The 21656-nt window shown below is 38.7% G+C and overlaps 1 protein-coding gene across 1 annotated transcript in view; it reads left to right on the plus strand.

Moving 5' to 3' along the window:
* Positions 1 to 21080, plus strand: part of stxbp5a (syntaxin binding protein 5a (tomosyn)) — a 114703-nt gene extending 93623 nt beyond the window's left edge. Inside the window, exons 11-25 of the mRNA XM_079831780.1 lie at positions 81 to 153; positions 1343 to 1490; positions 2166 to 2233; positions 2712 to 2752; positions 5130 to 5350; positions 6385 to 6569; positions 9878 to 10003; positions 10742 to 10893; positions 11408 to 11470; positions 16930 to 17169; positions 17255 to 17624; positions 18544 to 18709; positions 18801 to 18912; positions 20299 to 20519; positions 20653 to 21080. Of these exons, the coding sequence (XP_079687906.1) occupies positions 81 to 153; positions 1343 to 1490; positions 2166 to 2233; positions 2712 to 2752; positions 5130 to 5350; positions 6385 to 6569; positions 9878 to 10003; positions 10742 to 10893; positions 11408 to 11470; positions 16930 to 17169; positions 17255 to 17624; positions 18544 to 18709; positions 18801 to 18912; positions 20299 to 20519; positions 20653 to 20694 (2228 nt within the window). The 3' untranslated portion in view covers positions 20695 to 21080. The remainder of the gene's footprint in view (positions 1 to 80; positions 154 to 1342; positions 1491 to 2165; positions 2234 to 2711; positions 2753 to 5129; positions 5351 to 6384; positions 6570 to 9877; positions 10004 to 10741; positions 10894 to 11407; positions 11471 to 16929; positions 17170 to 17254; positions 17625 to 18543; positions 18710 to 18800; positions 18913 to 20298; positions 20520 to 20652) is intronic.
* The last annotated feature ends 576 nt before the right edge of the window (positions 21081 to 21656 follow it).

Genomic DNA, 21656 nt, shown 5'->3' on the forward strand with positions numbered 1-21656 from the left:
GGTCAACAGTATATGTAAAATATGTGTATGTAAAAAATTAATCAAATTAATTTACCCATCCCATTTATATCTCTCTACAGATTTTCAGGAACCATATGCTGTAGTAGTTCTCCTCGAAAAGGATTTAGTTGTTATTGACCTTGCACAAAATGGGTACGTATCACCCACAGCCAGGGCTCTGAACCGGTTCAAGGAACGAAAACGAAAACCGGAAACGAACGAAATTTTAAGAGGAACAAAAACGGAAACGAAATCAAAATCAACAGAAACGTTAATTTGAAATGACCATTAATCGGTTAATAACGTTATTTTATCGTTCTCTTTAATATTTTAATTTGGCAGTGACCAATCATGAATAGAGTAGTGCAGCATGTGACGTTGACGGATCAAGCGTGAGTGAAATGCCCGCGCATTTCTACCGTCAGTGGGAGCGCGCATTTTCATGCCTCAAGCACATTTCTTTCCCCGCTTAGCTCATCAATGAAAGCGCAGGTATTGGAGGACATTATTTTCGAACGTTTAAATAAGCAGTACGGACTTTAAGCTCAAATAGACTGATTTAGGCTAGTTTATGGATTTTGTTTAAGCCTGTCCAAGCAGGCTATTAGCATCTATCAAACATTTTTCCTATAGTCTTTCAGATTGCCAATACAGGACAGGTCAATGTTTTCTATTTAGATGGTTGATGCTTCGTATTAAATGGTAAGCTTTATTAGCTGACTGAATTTGATTATGGGATGCAGACGTGTTGCGCAGTGTTTGCTTTGAAATTAGCAGTTGACAAAGCATTAAAAGAGCAATGGTTATCCAGTTTATTTATTCTTTATTCATGCAATTTTTAAAACAAGTCGTGTTGAAAAAGTTATGTATGTTATCACTCTTCTGAAAATAATTCGGCATAAGAAGCCACTTTAGATTGTCTAACGCTCCATTAAAACAGGTCCGCTGTTTATGCTTTGTAATTCTAATGCATGTATTTCTGGTTTTAAAAATGTTATGAATTAAATATTCAAGTTTAATTACCATGCGTTATATTATTATTGAGTGAAAATAAGTCTATTTATACATATTTGTTATAAGTATAGGCTAAATTAAAATAACGTTATTAACCGGTATTTTTTCATATCAAACCGTTTTCGGAATGTTTATTGAGGAACGCAAAAACGGAAACGCTATAATATCGATTCTGCTCGGAGTGAACCGATTGATATTTTTTTCCGTTTTTAAGCCCTGCCCACAGCATTTGTTATTTGCGTCATATTTGTGACTAACATGTTTGACGCTATCACACTTTTACACTACAGTGTCAGTCTGATGGTTTATCCTGTGATGTTTTTTGTAGTTACCCTATCTTTGAAAATCCGTATCCCATGATGATTCATGAGTCTCCTGTGACGTCTTGTGAGTACCTAGCCGATTGTCCTGTGGACCTTATACCTGCACTTTACTCTGTCGGGTCTCGCCAGAAACGACAGGGCTACAGCAAAAAGGTACAACAGCGTGTGCACACACATTTAAATATGCAAATCTGATAGATAATGATGTCTTTGAGTTTAAAACTTCATGCCTTCACACACACCTTGGCCTTTGAGTGACTAGATTGCAGCCCCTGGTGAATCGCCCCATTGCCCTATGCCTGTGTGACTTTAGGCCCCCGTCGTGCAGCACATTGTGTCCTCAGACTGCATGGGTCAGAGACATAGAGGGGGTATTTATGGGTATGAAAGAAATCATGACCTCTCAGCCAAGACTGGAGTGCGGTGTGTAAGTTGTGGCTCTGTCTCCCACAGGGAGCAGGTTAACTCAGACGGCTCACTTTGAATCACAGCACTTCTGTACAACTTTGAATAAACTGCTTCAGCTTCCAGGCCTCATGAGGAAATGCTTTTCTATAGAGCCTCGCCAGCCATTTAATAAAGGTTCCACCCACGTTGCAGAAATGTTTTGTGGCTGCCAGTGCCAGACACAGTCATTATATTAAAAGAGTACTACTAAAACTTACAAATTGGCCACTTTCTTTTTATTAAGTTTCCCAGGAATGCTCACACGCTTTAAGGCAATAACTAGTAAATATTCTCTATTCTCATACATTGAGAAATGTTGGATTTATGTGGTTAGGTTTCGTGGATTTAAGTGCTTTTATGTGGTTCTGTTGTTCATCACAGGAATGGCCTATCAGCGGTGGAAACTGGGGCCTGGGCACACAAAGCTACCCTGAAATAATAATAACTGGGTAAGAACAGTGTGTACTTGTGTGTGTGCGAGCTAGAGGGTGTGTGTGTGCCGTTACTCTTTCTGCTCTGTTCTCTCTTTTGCCGTTTGTAGTTCTGCTGAAATGGCAGAAGTGGGAAAAAAAGACTTAAATGGAGTAAAAGGAGAAGGCAGGGTACAGGGAGAGGGAGGAGGAGTGCAGAAGAGGGGGAAATGAGAGGGACAAGATGGTAGCGAAAGGGAAGTATGACAAAAAAGTAAGCATTTTCTGATGTACCGCCCTTGGGATAACAGAACCTTTTCCCGCTATTTTAGTGGGTTTGACAGCAGTGGGAAGAGCACTTCCTCTCATCTCTTGACTAGCTTTTATCTGACATACCAACTTAACTTAGCTCAGTGGTTTGTTTGGATACATGTGGTACTGGGACATTGCCAGTGAGCCTATGTGGGTTTGTGTGTATGAGACAGCTGAAATAAAAGATTCTCTGCTCTTCTTGCAGGCATGCAGATGGTTCAGTGAAGTTCTGGGATGCTTCAGCAAGTGAGTACAGAGCCTTTCTGACTTCATATTCACCTCATTTACCCATTGTGTGCAGTATAATAGTTTCATTTACCACAATGTGGAATGTGCGCAGTATAGTAGTTTTTCAAAGATCATAAACTTTGAATCACATTTGCATTACATATTTGCATTTGGCGGACACATTTATGTGTTGCATCTCAGATTTTTGTGTTCCCTGGGAATCAAACCCATGACCTTGGTATTGCTAGCGCCACACACTATTTTGACCACAGCAAAAACTGTATTTATACCAAAGCAGTTTACTCATATTGGGCCCTATCATACACCCGGTGCAATGCGACACCAGGCTTGACACAAGTTTTTTTTACTAGTTTCAGCCCAACGCAGTTATAATTTTTACGTCCAGCACAACGTTGTTTAAATAGCAAATGCACTGCCGCCCATCTGTTCGCCCATGGGCGTGCTGGTCTGAAAAAGAGGTGTGTTCAAGCCGTATTATTGGTGCATTGCTATTTTGAGGCAACTCTAAACGGCTGCGCCATTGACCAACAAAACCTGGTGTAAGGTCAATAGCGCAGTATTTTTTGTTATTTAAAAGGCGTGTTAGTAATATGCGTCTATAGGCTGGTGGCACGTACACGCTGCTTATTTCACACACAGCAGCACACAAACATTTTTAAATATTTAAAATGTGAATAGCAAATCCGCCATGGTGCAAGTGCAACTGGCTTTTAAAGGGAATGGGAGATTAGACTCTGTTTGGTTTATTGCACGTCACGGCCAGAACACACCCATGACTCATTAAGAGACTAAGTACAACCCCTTTTGGACCATGCGCCTGGCGCGTCGACCGTTTTTTAACCATCGTTAAACTAGCAAAAGTGGATTTGGACACGCCCTAATTGCACCTGCGTCATGCGCTTCAGAGCATGTGCTTAGATCTGTAAAATATGGCCCATTATGACTATGGGAGAAGGTAAAATGCAATGCTAATCAGCAATTGGTTAAGTTATTGCATCTCTGAAGCTGACCTTAGAAACTTTGCATAGAAACAGTCAGTGTCCTGAAACGTGCACTTAGGACTGCACATGCGCATTGGCTTTACCCGTCTGAAATACATGCTCTATTTAAGGAATTTGAACAACATCTACGGGTCAGATTTTGTCACTGATTTGAAATATATTTGTTGTTTGAGATTTTGTTATTTCCCCATTCAAGTAGATAGGAGTTGATCTTGCATACCCGAAATAGCTGCCTGAGGCGCTGCAAATGCGGCCACAGAGTGAACTGATTTTTTTTTTAAAGAGACTTTGGCTACAGTTTGACTAACAATTGACTAACACTGTTAAATATCTAATTAAAAACTGGATTCTGCTGACCGCAGTCGGAGTATAACTTGACATCAGACATCACTTACCTTAACAATAAGGTAATTTTCCATGATTTACGACCCAACTGGGGACTGACCTTATAATGTCACACATAAAAAACTCCCCAGATCCCACAATCTTTGTCTAACCTTGCGCACCACTGAGGGAGTCCAGCGTGGTGAGAATGTTACCTGTAAATTACATTTGACCTTGTTTAAACTGTGAGCTTGACAGACTAAGGTTTCCACCGTTCCTCTACCTTCTGTAGGTGCTAAAGGACATATTGTAATATTACAAATACCACAAAGGTTGCCAACCCCTCACGCAAGCGCTTGTTTAACATTCAAATGGGCTTTCTTAATGGTAGGAGCTAATTTAAAAACCAAAGTGGCCCACCAATGAAATATAAAGCTAATTAGACAGGACGTTTTAATCCTGCTAAGACAGAGTGGCTAATCTTATGCCATTTAATTTTTATTTTATTTTATTTTTTGCTTTGACTGAATTGAACAATTGGAGTCAGTGGATTAGAGGTCCTAAAAAATTATACAAAACACATTTATGTGTTTGAAGGTATTAAAGCATTTCCTATCTTCCTTTTAATCCCCCAAAGCATTAACTGTACAAATCTAGAAGTTATAAAACTTTTGTTCTCTGGAATACTAGATTTCCGATTTGTTCAATTGCAGCATTTTGTGGATACATATTTTTGTGTAATGATTGCTAAATTGATCGTTGTCCAAGGTAACCTATTTCCCATAAAATTGTGCTAGTTTTATGTATCATATCACTCTGCAGTCTTTCTCATAATGCAATATTTTCCATTCAAATTAGTTTGTGTCCTTTTATTTATTTATCTGGGAAGTAGCAATGTAATAGAACAAATAATCTACAGCCAGCTGCTGGTTCAATATGCATAAATATTTGCTTGAGCATTAGATGATACGATAAAAAATTCTCAATTTTTGTATAAATGATTGTACATTATCTCTTACTTTTTGAATCATATTTCCCATGGTGCTCAGTAATGCTCCAGGTGCTGTACAAACTGAAGACAGCCAAGGTATTTGAGAAGGCACGCTGTAAGGAGGAGAAACCCAGCACAGAGATTGTGGATGAGGACCCGTTCGCCATTCAGTTGCTGTCTTGGTGTCCCGAGAGCCGCATGCTTTGTGTGGCTGGGGTCTCTGCCCACGTCATCATATACAGGTTCAGCAAACAGGAAATCACCACAGAGGTGGTGCAGGTAAAAATATGTGGTTTATAATAAAATTTTGTCTGACTAGTTCATTTATGTAACAATGTTTTCATCGAGGTGCACTTGTCTTAAAAACTTTGTTTTCTTCAGTGGAATGAGTAATGCTGCCCTTATAGACACTCTTAAGTCTCTGTCGCTCTCTTTTTCCCCGTCTCGAGTTATTTTAGTTTCCTGACAACTGCCATGACTCACAAAGTTAATAATAATGTAAAATCTGTTCATTAAATGAATGTTGTTCAGTGACTTGAATGTGTTGAATGTGTGCGTTTTTTCCATCTACAGAGCCAACTAAGGATATCCGAGGAACAGTTGTTACTCAGATGCTTAACTAAATCCCTAAGCTTTTCAAAGCCGTTTTAATTAATGTTCACCACATCTAGCTGTATATATTAAGCTTGAATAATTAATACTGCATTCATTTTGCCCTCTCACTGTTTTTTTTGCAAGCTACGCATTTGCATACTGATGTGTCTGTGACCCATAAATACATGAGTGCTTATGATAATGCCATTAGAAAGTATATCTGTGAATAATTTGAATTTAGATATAATTTATTGTGGGAAAATATATAATATGGTTCTTAGACTGAAGCTGTAAAGCAATTGTGCTTTATTAATGCTTAATCAACTCGACTTTTTTAACATATTAATACGACTCATATAATGAATCGGATTTTCAAATGCAGTCATATTAGGGACACGTGAATTTCAGGCACAGGAATTAATCTGTTTGGATGGCGCATGCTCAGCGCAAATGTGAGAAAAACCATTAGCGTTACCATCGGCTGCTGGAAGGATGTTCACACTTCTGTATAATGAGGGCAAATGAAACCTATTAGCACCTTCAGTCCCGTGACTCTCACGCACATAGAAACAGTCACTCGGAAACACACACGCACATCAATTAGCGTGTCTCATATTTAGAATAGTGACACCGATGGGGATCAATTAACTCACTGCATTTAGCTGATTCATACACATCTGTTCTCAAGTGTCAGTTACATATGTGTGTGTGTTTTACAGTTACTGGAAGTCAGGTTACAGTATGAGCTGAATGATCTAGAGTCTCCTGATGGGGGAGGTGATCAGACACCAGCTCCTCCCACACCAATCACCTCCCCCAGTCCACAAACCACTGCCCCCCAGAGCCACCCTTCCACTAGCAGCAACTCTTCTGATGGGATGCGAGACAACATACCCTGCCTCAAGTAATGCTGCTTTGCAAGTCATATCTTTGTGTACACATATCACGGGGGATCCAAAAGTCTTAAACTACTTGTGTAAATGCCTCTGTTTTACATTTTTCTAAATTTAGACTTGTAATGCTAATTATATTATATAATATATATATATATATATATATATATATTGTAAGCATAACATTTTGAGTTTCAAGATGAATTAATTTCAGAACTACTTAGTTTTGGTACGTTGCCCTCTTGCTTTAATTACAGCAGCACCTGACCTGCCTGAACTTCACAAGTTTGTGTAAAAACCTGATCATGTGATCCAACATGATTTGATCCAAATGATCCAAAGAACATCTTGTGCTTCAATGGAAGAAAAACATCTGACCGTCTACACAAAGGAGTTCACATGATCAGTGTCACAAATTTGCTTATTTGAATTGTTGTGACCTAGTAATATTGCTAAATTAAAAATAAACATTAAATTAATACAAGATTGTCAACCATATTTGTTTAATTTAAAATAGTTTCAATTTTAAAAAAAAAATTAATGTTATGTGGTCTCAGACTTTTGGACCCACAGTATAGTTAAAGGCACAATATGCACGGTTTTTGGATTAAAATATCCAAAAACCACTAGAACAATGTTATATATTTTGTTGACTTGTGTACATACATTATCCCAAATGTTTCCACGAATGTTTAAATCCAAAGAAATAAGCAACGTGTCCATGTGCTGCTTATCAATGACATCATACCCGCGTTACCCTCGATTTTAATTTTATTTTGTAGAAACCATGACGCTTTAATATATGTGACCCTGGACCACAAAACCAGTCATAAGTCACACGGGTATATTTGTGGCAATAGCCAACAATACATTGTATGGGTCAAAATGATCGATTTTTCTTTTATGCCAAAAATCATTAGGGTATTAAGTAAAGATCATGTTCCATGAAGATATTTTGTAAATTTCCTACCATAAATATATCAAAAATGTATTATTAGTAGTAATATGCATTGCTAAGGACTTCATTTGGACAACTTTAAAGGCAATTCTCTTATATTTAGATTTTTTTGCACCCTCAGATTCCAGATTTTTTTTTTTGTTGTATCTCGGCATATCCTAACAAACCATACATCAATGGAAAGCTTATTTATTCAGCTTTTAGATGATGTACACTCACCTAAAGGACCATACTATCACCATACTAATACTGTGTTTGACCCCCTTTCACCTTCAGAACTGCCTTAATTCTATGTGGCATTGATTCAACAAGGTGCTGAAAGCATTCTTTAGAAATGTTGGCCCATATTGATAGGATAGCATCTTGCAGTTGATGGAGATTTGTGGGATGCACATCCAGGGCACGAAGCTCCCATTCCACCACATCCCAATGAGGTGCTCTATTGGGTTGAGATCTGGTGACTGTGGGGGCCATTTTAGTACAGTGAACATATTGTCATGTTCAAGAAACCAATTTGAAATGATTCGAGCTTTGTGACATGGTGCATTATCCTGCTGGAAGTAGCCATCAGAGGATGGGTACATGGTGGTCATAAAGGGATGGACATGGTAGAAACAATGCTCAGGTAGGCCGTGGCATTTAAACAATGCCCAATTGGCACTAAGGGGCCTAAAGTGTGCCAAGAAAACATCCCCCACACCATTACACCACCACCAGCCTGCACAGTGGTAACAAGGCATGATGGATCCATGTTCTCATTCTGTTTACGCCAAATTCTGACTCTACCATCTGAATGTCTCAACAGAAATCGAGACTCATCAGACCAGGCAACATTTTTCCAGTCTTCAACTGTCCAATTTTGGTGAGCTTGTGCAAATTGTAGGCTCTTTTTCCTATTTGTAGTGGAGATGAGTGGTACCCGGTGGGGTCTTCTGTTGTTGTAGCCCATCCGCCTCAAGGTTGTGCGTGTTGTGGCTTCACAAATGCTTTGCTGCATACCTCGGTTGTAACGAGTGGTTATTTCAGTCAAAGTTGCTCTTCTATCAGCTTGAATCAGTCGGCCCATTCTCCTCTGACCTCTAGCATCAACAAGGCATTTTCGCCCACAGGACTGCCGCACACTGGATGTTTTTCCCTTTTCACACCATGTTTGTGCGTGAAAATCCCAGTAACTGAGCAGATTGTGAAATACTCAGACCGGCCCGTCTGGCACCAACAACCATGCCACGCTCAAAATTGCTTAAATCACCTTTCCCATTCTGACATTCAGTTTGGAGTTCAGGAGATTGTCTTGACCAGCACCACACCCCTAAATGCATTGAAGCAACTGCAATGTGATTGGTTGATTAGATAATTGCATTAATGAGAAATTGAACAGGTGTTCCTAATAATCCTTTAGGTGAGTGTATAAATCTCAATTTTAAAAAATTTACCCGTATGACTGGTTTTGTGGTCCAGGGTCACATATTGTGTGTTTTATTAGACAGGTAAGCAACTGAGCAAGGATGCATTCATCGACAGAAAACTAACCATTGTTATATATACATTTAGTTTTCTTGATTTACTGCGAGTACCATGTTTTACCATGCCTAATATCGATCTAGCTTACTGCAGTGTGCAACAAGTGTCTCATAGTAGCTGCAGAGCGAACACACAGAGTAGCATTATATCAACTTTCAACACACTTAAAATATATCTAATATGATAAAACAGCATTGCGTTACGCCACATATACATGACCGGAAGAAGCGGAAGCGGTCGTCTGCGGCATAATAAAAGCTCTGTGAAATCAAGGCATCATCAAGCTATGCCTTTGTTTTGAATAAGCGACCTCTAGTGGTGATAAATTACATTTTGTGGCTTTACAGTAATAAGGATGGGCATTTTGGTCATTTTGAGAACCCAACAGATATCCACCAAATATGAGTGTCTAATTTCCATGTCATATTAAAAATAGTTCTATTTTTACAAACACATCTCAGGCACACTATTACATTCAGCTGTGCTCTGTCTGGCTGTTTTTGAATGTGTCCTGTGTGTACGCCCCTTAATCCTCTCCAAACAGACCGTTGAGTGCTTTAGCTACCACAGACTGAAAGGTGTGTTCAGTATTGACGCAAAGTGCTGTCTGACAAATCAGACCACTAATCTACTACAAATCAGACATTAGTTGCACACTAATAACTTTTTTGGCATGTTTTCGTAAAGTTGCTCGTTTTGAAGTTAAATAATCTGTTTTTATGATTGATCATGACTTGTCACTTTCAAGAGCTTGGGAGCTCATGCCCATATAACATAAATGTTATACTTTTTTGGCAGGGACTGTCTATAAACCATGTCCTCTTTCTGTCATTCCCTCAGGGTGCGCAGCAGTCCTCTGAAGCAGTCTCCTGGGTATCAGGTGGAGCTGGTGGTACAGCTGGTGTGGGTCAGTGGAGAGCCGCCACAGCAGATCAGCAGCCTGGCCATCAACTCCTGCTATGGCTTGTGAGTCTGAACACATCAGAAGTTACTTGAAGATCTTAAGAGCTGTTTTGCATATCATCTGTATCATTATATATGTCTTTAACGGAATGCATCCTTGCTGATTAAAAGTATTAATTTCTTTAAAATAATATCTTAGTGACCCCAAGATTTGGAATGGTAGTGTGTATATATAATATATAAAAATGTTTTTACCTTTTAACATATTTTTTAACAAGTAATTGTCTATGTGTCAAATACTTCAATTGAATCAATTAATTGAAATTATCAATACAATTTCTAAACCTATACCCAAACTTAATTAGAATGTAATTGACGATAATAAATAAAAAAGATGAAGGAATTCACTACTTTGCCCTGGTTTTCTGACACTGCTGCAGACTGTTTTTTGTCAAATTAAATGTCATGCTTGTCTTAAAGTATATGATCTAAACTTACAGCAAACTGCCCTTGCTTGTAAACCCTGCTGAAAATACCAGCATGGATGCTGGTGCACTGCAGTGTCCTTGAGAAAGTGCCATGCTATTTGACCGGCTTCACCAGATATGTTTTGACATTATTATACTGGTCCACTAGCCTGACCAGCACCAAACCAGCGTAAACCAACATAAAACCAACCAATCTGGACCAGCAAAGAAATTAATTTTAAGCTGGTCATTAAAGCAGAATGTACATAGAGTGTATGAAGATTCATGCAGTGATAAAAGGGTTTGCTCTTTTCTATGTTCCTGTGTGTCGTAGGGTGGTGTTTGGCAATAGCAACGGTCTGGCGGTAGTGGATTACTTACAGAAGACTGTTCTGTTGAATCTGGGAACTGTGGAATTGTACGGATCTAATGACCCGTACCAGAGACAACTGCGATCTCCCCGCAAGAGCCGACAACCTTCTGGAGGTCTGATATGCACACAGACATGGTTTTCATCCATAATAGACAGAGCACATATATAGAAACACACCATTGGCAGGACATGCAGAAGTGCACTGAGAGGGAGACAGCAATGTGACCCCTGCTGGTGGAATGCACAATTGCAGCTAAACAAATTATAGTAAGAAAGAGATGATTGCTGGGACTTGGCAATGGACTGGTTGTTAGATTATCCAGTGTGCTTGTGTGTTTGTGTCAGGGGTAATGAGTGATATTTAGCGGGGGGCTGGGATCTGTCGGATATGCGCATAGGGAGAGTGCTGATCAGAGCAGCTGGGTTCAGCTCCTGTCTGCCCATCTGCCTCTCAACTCTTAGATCAGAGCAAGGGCTACACACTGCACCTCACACTATGGTTGTTTAAGTCAATTGTACTACCCGTTAAAATACATCTTAGACGACTTTTTCACATGAAGAATGGATACTAGCACACATTTCAAGTGGTCCATAGTGTGGCACTCATGTTTTTCTTTCTCTCTACAGGGCTTTGTGACATTAACGAGGGCTCAGCCACCTCAGAGGATCGCTGCAAATCCCCCACCTCAGGTAAAACGTCCCTCAGAGCATGACACAATCCACACCGCCCACTACCACCATCATACTGATCAGTCCTGACACTTGAGTCTGCTAAAAGCCATATGTTATGAGCTCCACAGGGGGAGTGTTTTAGGATTTCAATCGATTGCTCTGTTCAGGACTAAAGAGATAGTTCACCCAAAAATGAAAATTCTGTCGTTAATCATCATCATGTTGTTCCAAACCCTTATGACTTTCTTTCTTCTGGAAATGAACTACATCTATACACTATCGTTCAAAAGTTTGGAGTCAGTTTTATTCAGAAAGGAACTGTTTTGAACTGTCCATTCATCATAGAATCCTGAAAAAAAGTATCACAGTTTCCACGGAAATATTAAGCAGCACAGCTGTTTTCAACATTGATAATATCACATTTTTGAGCACCAGATCAGCATAGCCATAGTATGATCATGTGACACTGCTGTTTTACTGTACTTTTGATTATATATGATTTATTTAAAAAAAAAAACTCACTCATCCCAAACTTTTGAACGGTAATGTATGCCAAGTCCTCTGATGCCTTGTGGTAGTGTTGTGTGAAATAATATTGTGAAAATATTGGCATCTCTTTGAGTTTATGAGAGAAATAGTGATGTGTGATTTGCAAATCATCCTATTTTTTTCAATTAATCAATTGATTTACCAATCTGAATTATGTTTACAGTCCAGGCTGATCTAGTTCTCTAGTTGTTCTTTTTGATCAAACAACATGAGGGTGAGTACATGATGATTTTTGGGTTATTCATTACTATTTACGCAACATTATCTCCACACCAAATATCAAGTATACACAACACAAGCTTGTATTTATTTTGTTATCATCTCAGCATTAGACTAGTCTCTGCTGAAAATCATTAGAAGTGTGAACATGCACACCTTATGTAAAATCATAGAACTTTGTGCGTGTGTCTGTGGAGGGAGAACAAAAGTTCACAAAGGTCGCAGATGACTGATGATGGCTGGCAGTGCGATGAATGGTAATGGTGACTGACATTGTGACAAGGTGCTCATGCCTGGTGGGAGATTAGTGGTTAAACATCTGGGCTAGAAACAAGTTGTAGGTTCAAAGCCCTGAGGGGGCACCATTGTGCCCTTCAGCAGGAGTGCCTTTCATCAAAGCGTTTGCTAAAATAAACGTTCACAGCAATCATACAGACTGGTGCTGTCTACACTGGATAAATTGTTAGGAAGTGGTTTCTGAAATGATATGTGCAAAAGAATTGAAAATGTAGCAGCTGCTTAGACTCCGAGCAAGTCACAGCTGTTTTTGTGGGCGGAAAGGACACATTAAATCTAAATTTACTAGACAACCGAAGCTTGTAAATGCACTGTAAAACACAGCTCTCTTAGTTGAGAGTGCTTTTAGACTGCGGTTAATGAGGTATTGATTGCTTTCAGATACTGTCACTGAATTGTGTAACCAAATATTTAATCGAAAATGTGTCACATAGAGGTTTTACCGTGCACTTTTTGTCACGTTCTAGATTCATGTTATGCAAATAACACTTTCCCTGGGAGAGTTTTTTTTCTCCTCAGATTCTTAACCTTTGCTATAATATCACGTCTTCCTCTGGGGTGGAAAAAAGAACATTATTTTGCCATCATTATTCAAATTAGCATTGTTTTTGTGGATAACATGCAAATATAAAATGCAAGGTGATAACACACAAGACGAGGTAATCTTAAAACATTTGCATTCTCTTTCTTTAGTTCATTTAGCGCAGCTGAAGGTGGCGTGATAAGCTGAAGACAACCTAACCTCCTTCTAGAAAGAGCGTGACATTCACACTCAGAGACCGGGGCAGATCTCAAAATAAAGATAAGATTTGCTATGAAAGGTCAGAACAGAATGAGAATGTATCTCCAAAAATGACTTAACCTTCAGTTAGAGCACAGACCTCTGCAGCTGTTCTCTCAGCGAGTGGTTTGATCAAATATTGAAAGAAGGTCCCTGTAATCATTTTGCAAATAGCAGCATGCACTTGCTGTAACACCTCGACATGGGCAGATAAAGAACAAACGATTGCGATCGATACATAATCTTTCATGATCATCCTGCGCTGTATGTTGCTCCCAGAAAGCGTAAAGCTATCTCTAACTGCTCGTATGCTTTACTTCCTCCCAAAAAGTCTTGATGTCAAACCATCAGCATTTCTACAATGGAGGAGGGAGAGGAGGTAAGGTTGGATGACGGTGTAGAAGAGGTTCCACTGGTTTTGTTCAACCTCACTGTCTCTGTCTCCATGTATGAACAAAACAGAGGACATGTCTGTCCCCAAGAACACAGCTACTTGAATATCCCTGATGGAAATTCCCACTGCATGCTACGTTCCTGTAGCACGCATGTAACATGGTGACATGTGCTTGTGGTGATTTGCTTGAGGCGTTTCTCTTTTGCCACACTGGTGGCTGCGTACTATGATTGTCTGTCTGTAGGAATGAAGGTTTTCAATTTGTTGTCTTCCTGTACTTCCTGTCTCTTTATGTCCGTACATCTCAGCAAGGGATAGTGAGGATGGGAATTAGAAAAATACACATTTATTTTGATGGATTGGAGCCAGCCTTGGTATTCACTTCGCTAGAGTACTATTAAGAAACAAAATATACAGTTTTGGGGTAATTTATCATTTATATTTCCTTAGTTGTTCTTCATAGACAAGCTGTGAAGCCAGTTTTTGTTTTGTTGCTTTTAGTTTTTGTTGAATGCTGAGCTTATTACACTGTAAAAAATGACTTTCAACTGATAATATCAAAACATCCTTAATGATAATTATTACCCCATTAGCAATTATTCTCGTCTTGTTTTAAGCTTAATCTAACAGAATTTTGTGGCATTGGATGTTATTAGTGTTAACTAAAACTTAAGGACCCACTTTATATTAGGTGGCCTTAACTACTATGTACTAACATTTTAATTAATAATTTGATACAATGCACTTATTGTGTACATGCATGTTTTTACATTGTACTTACGTTTTAAAAAATACCTGCATGTAATTACATCTGTAATTAATTTCTGCAGTTACATTTGTGATTACACAGTTGACACTTCCCTTACACCAAACCCTTACCCTACCCTTAAACTTACCCATACCACCACACCTGTCCCTAACCCTATATCAGCAAAAGTGTTTTGCAATACAATTTGAACACAGTAAGTACATTGTACTTATTTTTTGATGTAAGTACATAGTACTTATGGCCACCTAATATAAAGTGGGGCCAAACTGGACCTTAACTTTCTAATTGAAAGCTTTAGATTTAAAATTATTACATGTAACATTTAATGAAATAACCAAAACATTTTATAAAAAACAACATTGAAAATGCAGAATGCTTGCCAATGGGGTAAGAAAATATATTGAATATTCTCAGAAATCAAGCAATTTTCTTCTCATATAAAAATGTATCTTGTTTTAGGGATATTTTTGTTGGGTAATATAAACAGCTAAGGTTAAAGTTTAAAATACTACGTGTCACGTTCAGCTGGCAGTTATTTAACTGGTATATAAAAGACGGTAGATATTAGTTGACAGATGTCTACGGTACATGTGGTAAGGGTACACAAATTATACAGAATGAACAAAATCATCCATATAAGTCATAATATCCAGTCCGTATTCTCCTGTGTGGTGCATGATTGTGGCATGGAGTGCTTAGAATGATTGTTTTGTCAGTTCTGATGTTAATTATTTTCCTTTCAGGACTTTGTGTGGCCAAATTATACCCATTTACATCCCAGTACTGTTTGTCCAGCATGCAGCATTATGCAGTTTGTCTCTGACTCGCTGAAAATATTGCCGTGTCTCCTTTTTCCTGTTTGAAGCGTCTGTGTCCCTCAGGATGATTAAAAAAAATCCTTTAGCTATGTTGTCTGGTGTTTTCTGGAGCACAACTAGTTCTAGCATTGCATGGCTTTTACTGAGGCTTCAATGTGTTTGTAAAGAGAGGTGTTCTCTTTTTTCCAGCAAAGATGTCACGGAAATTAAGCTTGCCTACTGAGCTAAAGCCAGACTTGGGTAAGCTTTGACTTTGTGTTCATGCTACACAGCTTTTGAATGTGGAGTCCATCAGCACATTATCAGAATCTGAAGGGTCCACATGCTCACTTGCTTTGAACATCTCATGTCAGTTAGCCAAAGACTAAGGTTGGGTCAGAATTCCTGCACATTCAGAGTTCTATATATACTGAATTTCTGACATTCTGACTCTATTCTTATGTCTTGATTCTTGGGTCTGACATACACCTGATGACTGTATTGGTTTATCCAAAAGGCTTGCGAGTGTCTCAAATGGTACACATAAGCATGGCCAAAACCACAGCTTTACTTTTTATGTAGCCAGGGTTCTCTGTCAGTCTTCCTAACTCTTATCCTGATTAACATAAGTCAGCATTTGCTGGTATTTAATTCAGCATCAATTCAGTTCTGTCATCATTTTACAGCAGGAGTGTTTTTAAGGGAATTCCCTCAAGGAGTACTTTCTGGAACTGTCTGATTTGAAATGGAAATCAAATGTGTAGGTTGATGTAAAGACCCCCCCCCCCCCCCCCCACCCTATTTTATAATATATAAAATATATTAAGCAGCACAACTTTTTTCAACTGTGATAAGAAATGTTTTTTTTAATTTCTGAAGGATCATGTGACTGAAGACTGGAATAATTGCTGTCATCACAGGAATACATTCAAATTTAAAATATATTCATATAGAAAAAGTTATTTTAAATTATAATATTTGACAGTATTACTGTCTTTATTTTTGAAGGTGAACTTAAGAGACTTCTTTCAAAAACTTTAGAAAATCTTACAGACCCCAAACTTTGAACAGTATTGTAGGTTTGAAAAAGGGAGCGTATAATTTCATAGTCATGTAAACAACATTTTCTTTCTCTGTCACATGCTTCCATTGTTTTTCTTTATTTTTATTTTGTTTTTAATTTCCAGACTGAACACATCTTGGATAGGGTGACCAGACGTCAACTTTTTCTCTGAATAGTCCCATTTTCTGACCCCTTTAACATGTCCATATGTGGATTTTATTTTTCTAGTAGGGCCAGTTTTTAAATAAATGAGGTTGGGTAAAAGGGGCTAAAGTAAGCAATTGTTCCAGGAAAATAGGGCATCTGGTCATCCAAATCTTGGGAATGCCATTTGTCTCCATCACACTGGAGAGAGACTGCCTCATTTCCCACACCAAAGGTCATTTTCTCACCACTGAAGGATGTTGTATGATATAACTTGCTTAAACCGCTTCACAAATGGAAACTTAATTCCTGCTCAAGGGGTTGTTTTGTTATACGGGTATGGAAAGAAGTAATGATGTTAATCTGTCAGTTGTTGTCTTAGAATGGGGGCTTTACCTTTCTGTGTTTTTTTTTCTCTACTGTCCTACTCTCTGTATGTCCCCCACGGGGTTCCATACCCCTAGACAACAGGGACATCTCCTTCAGCCGCTCGCGGAGCTCCAGCGTGACCAGTATTGACAAGGAATCACGAGAGGCCATCACATCTTTCTTTTTCTGTGAGACGTACACGCGCAAAGCAGACGGAGGGCTTACACCTAGTCTGTGGGTTGGCACGTCCTTGGGCACAGTCTTGGCCATCTCCCTCAACATGCCCCCTGCTGGAGAGCAGAGGCTTCTGCAGCCAGTCATTGTCTCCCCTTGTGGTAAGTCAGCACATTTGAGGTTTAATTTAAGGGTTGTTTGTCTTTTTTTTTTCTTTACTCTGACATCTCATCCTCCTCTGCACAGGCACTCTTATCAGGTTGAAGGGTAGCATCCTCAGGATGGCCTTCTTAGATTCTACAGGGTCTCTCCTCCCCTCTGCTTTTGAGCCATGGTATGAACCCAACGCTCCAGCCAATGGAGAGGAGCGGGACAAGGTCCGTAAGAGACGGCCGGTATCTGTATCCCCATCCACGTCCCAGGAACTGAATGAAAACCAGTATGCCGTGGTGTGCTCTGAGAAACAGGCCAAAGTCATAGCTCTGCCCTCTCAGACCTGCGTATTCAAACACAACATCACCGAGACATCTTTTGTGCTGCGTGCAGATGTGGTACAGATTAACGCTGGCATTTGTGTGGCCTGCTTCTGTGCCAACGGACACATCATGACCCTCAGGTGAGAGAGGATGCCAAACAACTTGAGACAGATGAGGATATTTAAATGCTAATTTGAGACTGCATGTTGGGACGTGTAAATACATACAAATCTACTAATCATATATTATATTATTACATTATTAAATAAAAATTAAGCAAGCAGGGTTGGTATGATTTTTTTTTTTTTAAGTTTTTAAAAGTCTCTTATGCTCAATCAGGCTGCATTTATTTCATCAAAAATATAGTAAAACGAATATTGTGAAATATTATTACAATTTAAAATAACTCCTCTATTTAAAATGTAATTTATTTAGAGTACAATTTCAGCAACTATTACTCCAGCCTTCTGTGTCACATGATCCTTCGGAAATGCTAATTTGCTGCTCAAGAAACATTTCTCATCATTGTATATAATTTTTAATATTTTAAATGCTACCCTATTGAAGACTGCGGCTGGGACTGCACGCTGCCTGGAAATTGTTTCACTGATGTGAGGAATTGTTCATAGCCTGATATTGATATACTGTAGCACACCCAGTAAATTTGAAATCAGGCTATTTTCAGTATACAATATTGTCGTCTTGCTCCACTGTTCAGCAAAGCCAGAGCCAGGGGGCATGTTGCTATTGCAACACAGATCTAATCACTGTATTGCTCTCCAAATCGCTTTGGCTTATAAATCTTCAGAGGACAGAAAGGCAGACAAACATCTGTGTGACTGTCAGTAGGAAGGTCAAAGTTAACCATCAAACATGAAGACCTTGGGGGTATTATTGCAGATAACATCTACAAAATCCTTAATGCTTGTTTCCCGTAATTTAACGGCACATTCCGAAGGACAAACCAATCACTGCCACAGTCTCAGCATTGCAGCTCTTGAATAATAGAGGAGGTAAGAGATTCCCGAGCTGAAGAAATGTCTCTCTGTCGTGTTTCAGTCTGCCAGGGTTGAGACCACTGCTGGATGTAAATTACCTACCCTTGACAGATATGAGGATAGCGAGAACGTTCTGCTTCTCTAACCTCGGCCAGGCCTTGTACCTGACCTCACCTACCGAGATCCAGAGGATCACCTACAGCCAGGAGGTCTGTGAGAACTTACAGGTGAGCAAAACATCTTCATAAACTGTTCTTCTATCTATACTCTTCTATTGCACAGTATTACGATGATGTTGATGATTGGATTGTGTAACAGGAGATGCTAGGCGAGCTGTTTACTCCAGTGGAGACGCCTGAAGCTCCTAACAGGGGATTCTTTAAGGGTCTTTTCGGAGGAGGAGCACAGTCTCTAGACAGAGAGGAGCTTTGTGAGTAATCTTTCATTAACTGCTATTTACACTCAGTGTAAAGTATCACAGCAAAGAAGATGACGTTTAGATGTAGGGAGGCTGGGGCTAGGTGTCACTTTTTAATCCATTAAATACATTTCTCAGTGTAGGTTTATTTTTGAAAGTCAATTGCTCTATAGTCACAAATCCTAACATCCTGTTGGCTACAAAAAACTTTTGAACATTATTGCCAAGTCACAATGGAATCTGCCATTAAAAAGACTCAAAATTTAACGGATTATGACCATTATGAAACAGTTCATGTAATAATTATAATTATTTTTATTTATTTATTAGCTGTTTCATGAGTTGTTTTTACATAATAGAATACAATTTCAATAGCTGTAATAATAATAATAATAGCTATTTTCTACAAAATTACAGCATTTAAAAAAGAAGGAATGGGACGAATATAGAAAATAATAAACTTTATGAAATAAACCCCAGTATAAAAAGAAGCGTCTTGCATAACTCCAAATCAAGACATGACCAAGTCGTCTTCACAAGGTGCCGACTGGGTTTCTATTGATGGGTGAAGTTACTCCTTTATATATCTTGTGTCAAGTTCCTTTGACAGTTAAGCATATTCTGATTCTATCATTTTTATGATATTGCTAGAAAACATTTTTATTCAGAAACATGTTTAGGTGGAATATTTTGGAATGTGTCACCTGAATTTATTTTAGATTTTCTATCTTATAACAAGTTGAAATGTTTTATATAGTTATTTTATGGATTGTGATATTGGCCTTGTGTTTGCCATGTAAATAGCCTCGATGCTAACATGGCGTTAAACATTTACATTTAAATACGTGATGATGCTCTTGTCTGCATGTATGTCAGTGTATTTTATTGTGTGTGGAGTGTGGTGTTCAAAAATATAATGACATTAAAGAATTCACTAAAATTATTCTGATGTAACAGGGTTTGAAACTAGGTGTTTGAAACCAGCATGCAAAATCACATTTAAAAAAATATGTCGAGAAAATTTGACTCAAGAACATGGCAACCAACTAAACTAAAATAAGTTGAAATTCTAAAATGACTAAAACTGAAATAAAAATACATTAAAGCTAAATAGTAATATATACAAAAATTAATAAAAATGACAAATGAAAACTAAAAATATAAAAATTAAAAGCTATACTAACTAAAATAACACTGGTGACAACTCACCCATGTGACATTAGCTCATTCTCCTATGCCTCTTTGTCATCTTAATGAGCTCTGTTCTCAATAGTGACATCTTAACTATGTGTGCTGTTCTCCTAACAAAGCTTGTTTGTTTCTGTTGTGCTGTTGCCTCATTTGTAACATTCTTCCCTCCGCTTCTTTTCACACTCTGCTTCTGTATTTGTGTTTCAGTCGGCGAGACAGGAGCCGGAAAAGCACCACGCAGTCTGGCTCAGCACGTTCCAGGTCCTGGGGGTATAGAAGGCATGAAGGGGGCAGCGTCAGGAATCGTGGGTGATCTAGCTCGAGCTCGGATAGCGTTGGATGAGAGAGGGCAAAAACTGGGCGAGGTGGAAGAGCGGACGGCAGCCATGATGGCCAGCGCTGACTCATTCTCCAAACACGCTCATGAGGTACAGCATTACCGCTGCTGACGCCAATAACAGACGAATCCCTTCTTAAAAATAGCTAAGCGTTTTATGTATTACGTAAATTGGCGTCTCTAACTTTGATCTTCTTTTTTACTGTCTTTGCTTCCCGCTGCAGATGATGCTAAAGTGTAAGGATAAGAAATGGTACCAGTTCTGATCTCCGCAAACAGCAGAGCCCAAAGGGACTCAGGAGTTCTCCTACACAGCCTTGTTCATCCGTAATCCTTTTCCCACTCTCATCTTTATCTCTCCTCTGCTGGACCAGTGGGATCCCTCGCTCTTTCCTAGCACAATATTAAATACAGTCTGCTTACAGAACTGAGGCACAGACTGAGAGCGGCCCCAATCTGAGGAATGCCATACCAAGATGGCGTCCACTCTTCGGTTTCCGTTTGTTCGTTTAATATCGCCAATCCTCTCTCATGGCGGCTGGGCTTTGCAGGCCCTGAATTCCATTTCTTCTCTCAGTCTTTGAAATGTTTTTGTGCTGTTGTTTTTTTGCAATCATGTCCTGCCTCCCACATCGGAGAGCAGTAAGTAGTCAAAAAAAGACAGACTAAACAAAACAAAACAAAAAAAATACAACAACTTAACAACGAACATAAAAATAAATAAAAAAACACACAAAAAAAGAGTACAGTATATATACATAATTCTATATAAATCTCCATCAAAGTCTGTAAAAATGCCATATTCGCTACTGTCATAAGTGAAACTGAAATAAGAAGACACCAGGTGAAGCATGGGATGAGCTCCATTCACAAGAAAATGATGTTATAACGTGGAGGAGTCAAACCTTTCTGAAGAAGAGAGAACATCTCCCTTCTCCAAAAAAAGTACTCTGTATATTTCTGTAACATTTCCCAAATGATCCCTTTTGGTTTAATTATCATTTAAATATTTATTTATTTATTTATTTGTATTATTTTAATTTTATTTATTTAGCAAAATGTAAATGTCTGCTTAAATATAAAATGCTTTTTGGGTGATCTTTTTACGAAATTATTGTGAATATCAGTACAATAATGCTTTACATTAAAGTACCATCTTGAGGGTTTATAATTAGTTGACATGATTTCCATGGTACTGTAAATGAGTGAATTAGGAAATAACTATTTA

The sequence above is a fragment of the Gobio gobio genome (assembly GCF_949357685.1).
Source record: "Gobio gobio genome assembly, chromosome: 12".
NCBI classification, from domain to species: domain Eukaryota; kingdom Metazoa; phylum Chordata; class Actinopteri; order Cypriniformes; family Gobionidae; genus Gobio; species Gobio gobio.